A 13,302-nucleotide genomic window follows, 5' to 3' on the forward strand; every position below is an offset into this window, starting at 1 on the left:
ATTTCTATAATAAAAATCAGACGTTTTGGTTTCCGTCTGATTTATGTCATTTATTTTTGTTTTAATTTTCTAAGGCTTTTGAATTGTCCAAGGGGAATAAATGGTTTATTTAAGCTATGTTTGTTACCCACTGTAATAATCTTTTCATTCAATCATCAATTAATCAATCATTCTTTGGGATTACTCTCCAAAACTGGTGGATTCCAGATTATCATTCTTCAAAGGTTTACGCTTGTAATTTTTGTTAACTTCGTGCTACGTCAGCTTGCTGCTCATCCCACTCTCATGCTCTAATCAAAGCCATGCACTGACTCCTTCAGAGATATCAGCCCAACACCAAGAGTTGTTAACGAATTTCCGAGGACAATGAGGTTCAATTAATTGCAGATCGCATACAAGCTCATCCGAGAAAAATAGATAAAAATAAAGAGGTCGAACAAGGGTGGACAAAAACCATCACCACCTGGAAAGACAGATGAAGGGCAAGGAATGAAAGGGCTGCTGTGACACTTGTTGTTGAATTAAGCCAATATTTGCAGCATGGAAATCACTAACAAGAAGAATGCCAATAACCTTCCGATTATCGGACCCGAAGCTGAAGAAAAATTGTGGGCACCGACCGAGAACGCCTGCGCTGACTTCTCATCCTTCAGTTTGATACTTGAAGTGCCTAAATCACGACAAACCGAAAAAGTCATAAGAATAAAATGCAACATAAAACGAAACACTGTAACAAATCAAACACTGAATGGAACGCTACTCACAGTTGTAGTCAGTCCACCCAATGGCCTGGTTTTCGATATCATACAAGACTAGCTTATTCGAAAGTACCAAATCTGCAAAGTCGGAACAATTACAATATTTGACGTAGGATTCAATTCGCGTGAATAAACCAACTAATAAATATTTGTTTTCCTGGCTTGTGATTCAAACCCTACCTCCCAGAATAGTCATGGACTTTCCGCCTTTAGATTTCATGGAGTTGGGTTGCCAACCAGAACACCAGACATCATCCTGTGTACAATGTCATGATAAATGTAAAATCTAAATTAGTCAACAACTCATGGAACAAGGTCAAGGTAATTTACTTTTGTTCGAGAATCTAAAACACTTGCCTTTAACCGGAACAGATACTCATGAGGATATGCAGTCAACACCACAGAATTCTTAAAATTAAACTTCACAGCGGGAAACCCATCGTCTACACTGCATGAAAAACGCACAAGGAAAAGTAAAGTTAGGTTTCAACAAGCGTCGCTCCTCTACGTATATTCACATGATTTGCTCAAGTTAATCAACAAATTCAATAGCTAAGATGAAACAGCTTACTTTCCGGAATACTCAAAACATGTAAACTGCTTGTCAATAATATGTTTTTTCAATCCAGACTGTCGAGCATATATCTGATTTACCAACAAAATAACAATGTGAGGTTTTTCAACCAAAAAAGGAAGCAATGTAGTCATTTAGACAACAAAATCCAAATGAAGGGAGTTAAAGAGCTTCTGTGACCACCTTTTTCATAAAAGGTTCATAAACCTCCGGCGCAAGATAAGCCAAGGTTGTTCCACTGTCAATTACTGCCCCGTTCCGGTCTTCAAAAAGGCCAAATAAATCTGTTGGAAGATCTACAACATCGCCACCCACCTCAATGGACTTCACCGTAACAGTGTAATGTGGCCTGAGATCATATCCAATAAAAGTAAATAATCACAAATTTCATAAGCTAATTACAGCATATTTTGCAATGAAGTACTACGAAGGATTCTGAGATCGTGTGACATACAGATTTGGTATCAGCGGAGTTGTGTTTTTCACTTTTGGTTCCACCACTTCCCCAATTGCCCAGATTCCACCACCTTTCACGTTATCCAAGCAGTGTGCGAATTCTTTTTTCACCTTTCCAGAAGAAGATAGCTGCGAGATCACGGATGCATTTGCCTGTCCAAAACCAAGTATTCCATCAACTGCTCCGGGAGATTTACCAAGATTCCCAGATTGTTTAGCTCCACACCTATTCCACAAGAGATTTAGCTTAATAACACAGCAAGAGCATATCAATAATGAATTATACAAACTCAAAGTAAGCCAACCTCAAACAGACAACGGGAAGCAACAAAAAAGACACTGAAAGTAATCTAGTTTTTATCTCATATTTATGCTAGTATCAGTATGACCATTGCGCAAAACTCACCCGAATACTATGGTTCCATTTGTTGAGGTTGTTTGATGGTTTCCAGTGACTTTATCAAGTTGGATATTGTCCTTGACATAGTAACCAGCAGTTGTGCTTCCATCTCCGTACGAGATACTATAATTGCAAAGCATATCTGCCTTGCAATCAGAAAGTTTACCTTTGAATGAGGAAGTGCAGAACTCTTGATCACACGTAACCTTGCTTGAAGTTGAAGAGCTCTTCGGATCGTACATTGTCAGCTTAAACTGTATCACAATAACTATAACGATAAGTGTTGTGGCGATCATCAAGTGGCTAGGGCGAAAAAAGAAGGCAATGGAAGAGGCAAACGTACACCAAGATTACTTTTAGTAGGACAATTGCTGCACTCTGCACAATTCACCCATAAAACGTCACTTCCGGTATCAACTTGCACATGAAAGTCCTTTGAAGGGGAGCCAAGTCCGATTTTCGCAATGTAGAGCCTAAATCCGGCAAAACATAACATGTAAACCAATATTATATAAGCATCCAACATGCAACGCAAAATTGTAAATGCAATCTGTAAGTATCACAAAACTTAAATTGCACCCAACTGAAAACTATGACTACATAAGTACACGTGATGCAACCTACAAAACAAACTAATAAAACCCAATTCAAAAACATTCTCACTTCAATATAACAGGTGAAATTCAATCCAAAATTTAACCTTAAACCTAAAAACAGGTTAGCAAACTGCAAGAACAGATTATTATTATTATTATTATTATTATTATTATTTTCAAAAGGAGGAAAAAAGAGACGAGAAATCTTTAATTGAGACAAATAGGTTGTAAGTTCTAACCTTAATTTACCAAAGCTCCCAACTCCCATTACATGGAAAGGGGAGTTGGTTATAAATATTAAACTTTTTTTGGACAAAATAAATATTAAACTTTGAATACAAATATATTTTAATACTGTAACAGAGGATTTAGGTTAAGTCACAACAATAATAATTAGGTATCGAATTGTAGTAATAGCGGAGGATACAATTGCATATTAAGTTAAGCAAGTAGATTATATAACATCAAAAGTAGAGAGATTGCCTTAATTTGTCAACATTTCCCTTAGCAATTTAGCATTACTAACTAATGAAATTTGATATTTTCGTTTGTTTTCAGAAGATATGGAATCAATTGTGGTTGGAGGAAAGCAATTACGCACCCGGCTTCAGAAGGATGGCCATTGCCACCTAATTGCAAATCGATAGCGGAGTCTGAGCCGGCGAGAAGCCTCTGGTGACGGCGAGCATCATGCTCTTTCCATGCACTCAAAGACACTTGCTTCCCAGCACCCTTGAACTTATGGCTCACCGGAAACACCATGTTACCCGACACATTTAATGCCAATGCGAACAAAACCACAAAACCAACCAACACGGCCACCCTTGTCCTTGCTGTTGCCGCCATTTCGAAAATTTTGTCACTTAACCAAACCCAGATTGAAAACAACTCGAAGATTCAATCTTTGAAAGAAAAAAATTTGTTTGGATCGGACCCGACAGACAACAGCCACCCTTTTCCAGACAAACCCGAGTTTTTGGAATAATTGCTTAGAAATGTGGGTTTTGTGGGAAAATCATGACCGAGTTGGCTGGAGAAAAAGAGCAGGCAACAAGGTTGGTGGCCCTGTGGGGAGAGGGGGAGAAAAAGCATATGCTGTATAAACAGCGGGATTATACAGCCAAGAAAAACACAGAGAGAGAGAGAGAGAGAGAGAGAGAGAGAGAGAGGATGAACGAGATTGTTGGGGGTTTCCAACGGCGAAGGACACGTCTTTCCCAAATAGTAAACAACGTCGACCTTTGTAGTTGTCTTACTTTTTTTGTCGTCATTTCACATTTGGTATTTTGGTTTCGTTGTCGATTTTCTGGTATGTTGTCTGTTTTGTGTTTAATGTTTTTCTTTTAGTTTATCTTTAATTACGCGGATTTCTGTTTCCTGTTTATTCTGGATTTTCTTCGGTTTTGGTTTTGGAATTTGGAGGGACACCCTAAATCATTTGCTTTAGGCCCCTCCTCGTCTCTCTCTCTCTCTCTCTCGATCTAAATTGTAACCTAAAAATTCATTGTCTTATGAGTTATGAAGATAGTCAACCGCACAGCCCATCATCACTTTATTCCCATCACGACGCAACCCATGATCCCAACCACTCTGCTTATCAGCTTATGCCATGCTTGGATGATTCACGCACATGCCTAGCTCATATATTCTTACTACTACCCGCCAAATGTGCTAAATGACAACGATCTGTAGTTGCTTGAAAGCCGTCAAATTTCTCATTTCTTAATGTCGGTTGAACAAAACCAATTAGGGTTTAATGTTTTACAGAGTAAATTCGAATTTGAGAACTAGTTTTATTTTTATTTTTATGGGAAGTGAGATTTTCACATACAATTTTTTTCTCATGCACATCTATGTTTATTTTTTTACTTTTGGGCTGAAATAAATATAAGAAGAATCAAGAGACATAACATAAGTAAAGTTAAGTTATGTCGGAAACTATTTTCTTTTCAATTTATGTCGACAAGGCAAAGCATACAACTTGAAAAATGATCAACCAAATGACTTTGACACCACTAAGTTTCTCATTACAAAATAAATATCCCATATAAATATGACACCATCATTTCCTCCCCATCACTATGACGTCCCAAAAAGCTCTCCGTCCCCCTCCACACCACTCATTCTATCGCTACAGTCTGCTAAAACAACCCACAAAATTTGAACTCTTACATTGACTGAAATACCCTGAGATTTCCCACATCAAACCGAAAGCCAAAGGTGGCATTCAGTCATTCAGTTATTTTGCTTGAACAAACTATTCTAAGCGACGAATATACCCCCAACTTCCCACAAACAGCCCAAAACGTCAGAGGGCAATGCTGTCATTCCACTCTCACGATCGCCATGCCTTCATCCACACAAAAAGTTGGGTGAAGTGACGAAAATGAAAGCGGATATCTCATAAAATCCCACGAACACGGTGGGCAAATCAGTCATTCCAAATTCACCCCTCTCCTCCGTAATATAGTCGTTTGTTAGTTTCTGGCTGCAACTAATTCACTGGGCTCTCCTCTCTTCTCCATCACAGAAAATGGCTCTGCAGTCAGCCGTACTCTCTCCTCACTCCGCCGGCGCATCCAAATCCCTACCATGCGCCGCCAAGTACCCGATCATTTGCTCCTCCTCTTCTACTGCCAGTTCGAGCTCCAGCAGAAGCTGCTTCCTTTCGCAGAGGAAGAGTGCGGCGGTGGAAATTGGATTGAGTAAGAAGAAGAGGGGTTCCTGGAAGTGTACGGTGAGGTCGAACTTGGACACTGTCGGTCCCACTGTGAATGTGGGCCAAGTCACGGAGGTCGACAAGGACACCTTCTGGCCCATCGTCAAGGCAGCCGGCGACAAGACCGTCGTCCTTGATATGTATACCCAATGGTATGTCTGTTTATGCTTATACTTCAACTTTCTGATTGGTCTCCGAGAAAATCCAAGCATAAATTCAAAAGAAAAGGAAACGAAAAGTAAGAAATCAAGAATATTTAAGTATGTTTAGGCTAAGTTCAGACAAATTTGGCCAATTTATCAGTTTAAACCAATTGGAAGTGGAATTTGAAAGTTTAGGATTTTGCTTTAGCGGAATTTCAGAATGTTGATTTCAACTCAAGATTTGGTTTCAGATGGTTATTTGTGCAAAAAATGTCACGTAAAAGCAAAAATGTTGTTTGAGTTTGTGGACTTTAATCGTGACAAGTTCTTGTGTGGAAACTGGAATCGTATGGTCCTGCTCTAAGTTGCTTATGTAAATATGTTCTTACAAATTTTTGAGATGCTAGTCCCCATATCATTCCCATGTACGTGTGATTTGAAAGTAGGGAACTTTAAGGAAAAACTTCTGGTAATGTTCACTTTAACCAAAAATCATATTTTTACACTAAAAAGTCAACCTGGTACTATTAACTTGACCCTTTATTTTATCTTTATCGTTAAAACTCAAAGTTTTCAAGCATTTTCATTAGTTATCCTTTGAAATTAATCCTATTTTGCTAGGTTAGGTAGGTTGTTTGGATTAGAGAAGCCCTTGGAAATGAACTATTGTAACCAGTTATGATTCTTGTACCGATCCCGGTCATCTTCTTGGTTAATTAGGCTACCAGTTTGTTGATTTTTTTCTTATTTGCCGCCAGTCCCGTCATTATGACGAATTAGATGAGTTAAAAGAGCACTGATCCTTTCCTATCAACTTTATTCATGATATCAGCAGTACACGAGTCCATGAACGGTTTGTTTGAATGCAACCTCAGCGACGTTATCTGCATCTAATATGGTACAAGGCTACAAGCACAAGCCTTTCACACGAAGAGAACCAAGAGTACAGCGTGCACCTAAATACGCATTTAAGATTACTTACTCCATTGTTCTGTGCAGGTGCGGTCCTTGCAAAGTGATGGCTCCAAAATTTCAAGACTTGTCCAAGGAGTACCTTGATGTCGTATTTTTAAAGCTTGACTGTAACCAAGAAAATAAGGTTGGTTCTATCTGTCATGGTTGAATTTGTTTTACTCAAGCGCGTCGCTGTGCTATGTCTTACGTTTAAAATGGTGATTGTTTCTTGTTAGCAGCCATTGGCGAAGGAGCTTGGGATAAGGGTGGTGCCAACTTTCAAGATCTTGAAGGACAACAAGGTTGTAAAAGAAGTGACGGGGGCCAAATTTGATGATTTAGTTGTTGCTATAGACGCTGTTAGATCGAGCTAAAACCCCTTAGATTTTCTCCATGACCTGTTTATAACGTAAATAAAAACATCCGCCGGCCTGATTATTCTACTTGTATGTATCCATGTGACGTTTTCTTTGAAATTGCAGTGGAAATTTGAATGAAGAAATGTAAGCAGGTCCATAATGTGCCTTCTTAGAAATAGCATATGGTGTTCATATTATGAGGATTTTCTTGGTACATTACTACATTATAATAAGGATTTTAGGTAAAAGGTGGAGAGATTTTTGTGTACCAGGATACGGTTTGGTACACCAAGTGTCAATGAAGAGAATGAGAATTTTTTTTTTTAAGTGTCCATCTGCTTACCAAACCATGTTCCTGATATACTAAAAAATCTATCAATCGTTTAGTTAAAATCCTTATTAAAATGTACCCAAGAAAATCCTTATCATGGAAGTCTCGAACTTTCATTTAAAAGATAGTAAAATTTGTGGAAGCTTCTTATTTCTCCCTAACTTACCATAAATAAATTAAAAGCGTAAGTTTAGGTCTAGGCTTTTAAAAGAAAAGAAAAGGCATAATAGAAATATGATAGCCAGCTAACAGGGGCATCTTCCGTGGGGTTGCCGGAATGTTGGAAACTCACACCCAACCCAAAATTGCCAGATTCGAATTGAGAGAAAAAGGGAAGAAAAACATGATAAATGAGAAAATTCGGTACAACCACCGATTTTCATAATCTCGGATTTTATCTCTCAATTTTCCTTTAACTTATGCAATTTATATATTAAAATCAAATAAACTAGAGAAAAAAAATGAGAACACCTTCCTCATTAAGCACATGACCTTGTATAATTACATAAAAACATTACATGTCAATACATCGTTGGATTGGAATACATAACAGTGAACTCATTAACAACGCGTTTCTTTTAGAAGATAGAGCATTATTCAAACTTAAATGTTAAAAACCGCACTGTCATGACCAACAGCCAATCTCACATATGCAAGAAACTACAAGAGAAATATAAATGCCCTAATGTTCGCCGACAATTACACTGCCACCCCTAAAAAGCTTGGTGGCCTAGGTATAATTACATAAAAACGTTACGTGTCAATATATTGTTGGATTTGAATGCTACATAACAATGAACTCATTAACAATGCGTTTCTTGTATAATTAAATAAAAACACTGTCATAACCAACGGTCAATCTCGCATATGCAAAAACTACAAGAGAAATAGAAATGCCCTAATGTTCGCCGACAATTACACTCCCACCCCTAAAAAGCTTGGTGGCCTTGGTATAATGTTTGCAAGCCAATGAAATGACGCCACCTTAACACAGTGATGCAAAGCTGAAAGACAATAACACCCTTCAAATATTTATAATATAACACCCATAGCTCCACCCAGCCTCTGCCGAGTCTGCAGTGTCTCAATCAAATAGAGAAGATTTGTCGGTTAAAAATTCAAATCCCAAAAGAAAGTCAAGGGTCAAATTTGACAGGTAAACTTTTCTTAATCCATCCTCTTCTCTTTCTCTCTCTAAAACCCAGAACAAGTCGCAGAAGAAGGAGAAGAAGAGGAAGACGAAGAGGAAGAGAGAGAAATCAGAAATGTGTGGGATATTTGCGTATCTGAATTACGACGTCAACAGAGAGAGGCGCTACATTCTTCAGGTGCTTTTCAATGGCCTGAGGCGTTTGGAATACCGGGGATACGATTCCGCCGGGATTTCCATCGATCATTCTTATTCCTTCGATCCAAACACCCCCCAATCTTCCCCGCTTCACCCCCTCGTTTTCCGCCAGGAGGGAAACATCGAGACCCTCGTCAAATCCGTATACCAAGGTAACTCCTTCCATTCTCAATCTTTCTATTCTTGTTCCTTATTTGTTTCTTTCAACTTTCTCTTTGGTTGCCGGGAAAATGGCGGAAAAAATTAACTGGAAACTTTGTTCGGAACGAAAATTGACCCAGAAAAGTGGTCCGGGTTAATTTGGCGGGTCAACCAGTGAGAATGATCGTAGGTTGAATTTCTCTGCGTCATTCCTTTCCGATGAAGTTTTGATTGTTAAGTTGTTAATCGGGATAATATTTTTGTACATTCTGTTTGGTTGCCGAGAAAACGGTGTAGAAAATTAGCGGTAAACTCTTTTTGAACAAAAATTGACCCAGTTAAAGTGGTCAGGTATAATTTGGCGGGTTAACCCAGTAATAGTGATCATTGTTCGATGAAGTTTTGATTGGTTAAGTTGTTAGTGGAGTGGGGTTTATAGAGCAGACAATGGCAGCTTAAGCTTACCTACAGAATGATAATTGTAACGCAAAAAAAAAAAAAAAAGAGCACATAAAAAAAGTTTAGAATTTGGACCTTTTTCTTTCTTGTGTAAAGATTTCTATATCTTGCAAGCAGTAGTTTCTTTAACATCGGTCTCTTTGACGTTTTCCTTATGCTGTGACAAACCTTATGGGGACTACGAATTGTATTGCCCTAAAATCATAAATAAATATGGGTAATAGGATTTTGAATTCAACTTTCGGGGTTTTGCAAAGTTCTCACAACTAAGAGAAACTAATCAAATGTTAACGTTGGTTTTGTAAATCCAGAGGTTGCTGAAACAGATTTAAATTTGGAAGAATCTTTCTCTCACCATGCTGGAATAGCACACACCCGATGGGCCACCCATGGAGAGCCAGCTCCAAGGAACAGCCATCCACAGAGCTCTGGTTCTGGAAATGAATTTTTGGTTGTTCACAATGGAGTCATCACTAATTATGAGGTTTGTTTAAGATTTCTGCAGTGAAACTTGTTACGTGTCTCTTGATTGTTGTTTTGGCTTCTAGATTAAACAGCCTCTATCATCAATGGCTTATGCTGATTTACCTTCTTGTTCACTTTTTCAGGCCTTAAAGGAATCACTAGTTCGGCACGGATTCACCTTTGAATCTGAAACAGACACAGAAGTAATTCCAAAGCTTGCCAAATATGTTTATGATAAAGCTAAGGAAGGAGAAGGTAACTTTATATACGATTAGAAGTAGTTAAACATTTGCTTCATAAGTATAACTTACAATTTGGAGTTCAAATTTTATATTTGCAAATGTTGAATTGACATTTATATATAGTACATATGATTATTACTTGCAGTTATCGATTCAGAACTCGTGAACTGATATTTTGACAGTCTTATGTGCTTGTAAATTAGAAAAGAACTTATTAACTGAAATACTAAAAAGGTTTTCCCTATGAATTGTTCTTAGAGGCAAGAAGCATTTTATCACCCTGTAGCTCACATCTTCCTACCATATTTGCCCAAAAGACACAGTAGCTAAGGCAGGAAAAGTGCTTTCATTGGATATGAGTGCATTTTAGGATGAGTGCATTTTACTGTTGTTGGGGGTAGTATATAAAGCCAATCATTGTGTTATGCCAATACTGATAAACTGTATTTCCTTTTATTGTATTGTTTCTTGGAATACTTTTTACTGTTTCACATAAATCTTTGAAGCACAGTCTAGGCTGATATTAGAGTGTGATGTTTGTGTTTCAGGTGACCAGACTATCACATTTAGTCAAGTTGTGCTTGAGGTTATGAGGCATCTTGAAGGTGCATATGCCCTGATTTTTAAAAGCCGGCATTATCCAAATGAGTTGATTGCTTGCAAGCGTGGCAGTCCGTTGCTCCTTGGTGTCAGAGTATGCTTTATTTGGAATTAATGCTTAACAGTTGTAGCTAATTTGAAGCTTCTAATTACAAGTGCCCACCACAGTTTCTCATTGACACTTTTGGCTTAATCTCTGTTAGGAATTTAACGAAAATGCTAGCGGTGGATCTGCATTTCACGATGATAATTTCCTTTCAAAAAGTGGACATCCCAAAGAACTCTTTTTATCCAGTGATGCAAATGCTGTAGTTGAACACACTAAAAAGGTTTTGGTGATTGAGGATGGTGAAGTGGTACATCTGAAGGTACTTGAGTATTGTCTTTTATTATGTTTTAATAGGACACATCCATTTTGGCATAATGCTGGGGGAAATTTGAGCTAGTTTTCTTACTCTAACATCATGCCGGGCCAAGATGTTATTGATTCTGGTTTCTATGCTAGTTGTGCTTAATTGCTTTGGAAACTTGAGCTATGTGCTCATAGAAGTTTCTTTTGTTTTTCTCCATTGTGGTGATTGTTTCAGGATGGAGGTGTTTCTATCATGAAGTTTGATAAAGGACAGCATGGTGGCCTTTCAAGGGTTGCATCTGTACAACGAGCTTTGTCCATTCTTGAGATGGAGGTTGAACAAATAAACAAAGGGAGTTACAAACATTATATGCAGAAAGAAATTCATGAACAGCCTGAATCTTTAACTACCACAATGAGGGGGAGACTTTTACGTGGAGGTTCCTGCAAAGCCAAGACTGTTCTCCTAGGTGGACTGAAGGATCACCTTAAAACAATTAGGCGAAGCAGGCGAATTGTTTTCATCGGTTGTGGTACAAGCTACAATGCTGCTTTAGCTGCAAGACCTATTTTGGAAGAACTTTCTGGTCAGTGTTTTTTGTCTGTCAGAAATCCTTTCCCGATTGTTTTCAATAGTTCTGATTCTTTTCTGCTTTATAGGTATTCCTGTCACAATGGAAATTGCTAGTGATTTGTTGGATCGGCAAGGACCTATATACAGAGAAGATACAGCTGTCTTTGTCAGTCAGTCTGGTGAAACAGCAGATACTCTGAGTGCTTTGGAATATGCGTTGGAAAATGGTGCATTATGCGTTGGCATAACAAATACTGTTGGTAGTGCTATAGCCAGGAATACACACTGCGGTGTTCATATAAATGCTGGCGCTGAGATTGGGGTGGCTAGCACCAAGGTAACTTTGTTACTTTATTCTATTCTTGCTTTTGTGATTTTGTGTTTTAATATGACTGTCTTACCATCATCTTGAATAGGCATACACGAGTCAAATAGTGGTGATGGCTATGCTAGCACTAGCTATAGGAGGTGACACAATTTCTAATCAAGCACGAAGAGAGGCTATAATTGACGGTTTATTTGAGTTACCAAGTAAGTTCCAGCTTTTCTCTTCTTACCATGTCAACTGCAGTGCATTTCTTTATTGTTTTCCAAGAAGTAACTTGTAAGAAGTCATTATAAAATGACTTTGTGGGTTTGTTCATTACGTTCTGTGCAGACAAAGTCAGAGAGGTCCTGAAGCTTGACGGGATGATGAAGGATCTTGCACAGGAACTGATAGCTCAGCAGTCACTTCTTGTGTTTGGGAGAGGATACAACTACGCAACATCTCTAGAGGGTGCTTTGAAGGTAAAGGAAGTGGCCCTTATGCACAGCGAAGGAATACTAGCCGGTGAAATGAAACATGGCCCTTTGGCTTTAGTTGATGAAACTCTCCCTACACTTGTGATTGCCACCCGTGATGCTTGCTTCAGGTTTGTCCTGTCACAGACAGTTGGGAACACTTGCATGCTTTTGCAAACGTACCTGATTTTCTTACTAATGACCTGTGGTAATTTACAGTAAGCAGCAGTCAGTTATTCAGCAGCTTCATGCGCGCAAAGGTCGACTCATAGTAATGTGTTCAAAAGGAGATGCTGCATCAGTGTGCCCTGGGGGGACTTGTCGAGTGATTGAAGTTCCTCAGCTTGAGGATTGTCTTCAACCCGTAGTTAACATTGTTCCATTGCAGGTATTTATGCATTTTTCTCCTGGCTTTATATTGCACATAACATTAGTATTTAGGTTGGAGCTTCTCATGCCAGACTTTAATGCTTAAGCCGTATTTACTTTTTTATTTATTTATTTTATAATTATTATTAATAGTGTGACTCTGTATAGATAGATGATAGATGGATGGATAGTTCTTCTTCATTCGAACTTGTCCGGATCTCCCACAAAAATGTAATATCTTTGTTTTCTTTCCCTGGTGCAGCTGCTGGCATACCATCTCACTGTTTTAAGAGGTTTCAATGTGGATCAGCCTCGGAATCTTGCAAAGAGCGTGACTACGCAGTAAAGAAGTTGAATGGATGGACACACCTGAATATGCTTGTGTGTGTGTTTTAAATTATGCTGAGGAACAATATTAGGACCTTTTGTTAAGAGAGATTATTTTGCTGAGGTTGTAATATATGTATGTTGTTGGTAATGTATGATGCTCTGCTGAGCCTGTACATCTTCGGCTTTGTAAATCTTTTGGTACTATGAACAATGCTAACCACCCTGCCCCTAATTGCATTTCGAATTAGATGCCTTGTATAAAAAGAAACAAAAGTGATTTTCATTTTACCTCCATCTATACCAAAATTTTTAAAAATCAGTGAAACGAGTGGAATTTTTAATTTTCGAT

At 38.3% G+C, this 13,302-nt stretch overlaps 3 protein-coding genes across 5 annotated transcripts; 2 read left to right on the plus strand and 1 right to left on the minus strand.

The window, feature by feature from the left end:
• Positions 1 to 343: 343 nt before the first annotated feature.
• LOC103430522 (aspartic proteinase 36-like) lies at positions 344 to 4,044 on the minus strand. Of its 2 annotated transcripts, XM_029090225.2 has the most exons (11): positions 3,386 to 4,044; positions 2,532 to 2,661; positions 2,195 to 2,442; positions 1,787 to 2,014; positions 1,516 to 1,681; positions 1,330 to 1,403; positions 1,116 to 1,206; positions 939 to 1,014; positions 765 to 836; positions 574 to 670; positions 344 to 463 (listed from the first exon to the last, which is right to left on the minus strand). In XM_029090225.2, exons 1-11 carry the CDS (start codon positions 3,628 to 3,630, stop codon positions 457 to 459), a joined length of 1,434 nt encoding a protein of 477 aa, XP_028946058.1. In that variant the 5' UTR covers positions 3,631 to 4,044; the 3' UTR covers positions 344 to 456. The 2 variants fall into 2 exon arrangements, with proteins under 2 accessions (XP_028946058.1, XP_008366892.2); XM_008368670.4 differs by having other exon boundaries at positions 344 to 670.
• A 973-nt stretch (positions 4,045 to 5,017) lies between these two features.
• On the plus strand, positions 5,018 to 7,137 carry LOC103430523 (thioredoxin F-type, chloroplastic-like). 2 transcript variants are annotated; one of them, XM_017330985.3, is made up of 3 exons: positions 5,018 to 5,655; positions 6,646 to 6,745; positions 6,837 to 7,137. In XM_017330985.3, the coding sequence occupies exons 1-3, from the start codon at positions 5,318 to 5,320 to the stop codon at positions 6,972 to 6,974; spliced, it is 576 nt and encodes a 191-aa protein (XP_017186474.1). In that variant the 5' UTR covers positions 5,018 to 5,317; the 3' UTR covers positions 6,975 to 7,137. The 2 variants fall into 2 exon arrangements, with proteins under 2 accessions (XP_017186474.1, XP_008366893.1); XM_008368671.4 differs by having other exon boundaries at positions 5,030 to 5,655; positions 6,840 to 7,137.
• A 1,219-nt stretch (positions 7,138 to 8,356) lies between these two features.
• LOC103430524 (glutamine--fructose-6-phosphate aminotransferase [isomerizing] 1-like) lies at positions 8,357 to 13,197 on the plus strand. The gene is made up of 11 exons (XM_008368672.4): positions 8,357 to 8,790; positions 9,550 to 9,722; positions 9,847 to 9,958; positions 10,494 to 10,639; positions 10,749 to 10,913; positions 11,133 to 11,484; positions 11,558 to 11,808; positions 11,888 to 12,002; positions 12,130 to 12,385; positions 12,474 to 12,642; positions 12,886 to 13,197. The coding sequence occupies exons 1-11, from the start codon at positions 8,556 to 8,558 to the stop codon at positions 12,967 to 12,969; spliced, it is 2,058 nt and encodes a 685-aa protein (XP_008366894.1). The 5' UTR covers positions 8,357 to 8,555; the 3' UTR covers positions 12,970 to 13,197.
• Positions 13,198 to 13,302: the final 105 nt, after the last annotated feature.

This window comes from Malus domestica, chromosome 12 (genome assembly GCF_042453785.1).
Source record: "Malus domestica chromosome 12, GDT2T_hap1".
NCBI lineage: Eukaryota > Viridiplantae > Streptophyta > Magnoliopsida > Rosales > Rosaceae > Malus > Malus domestica.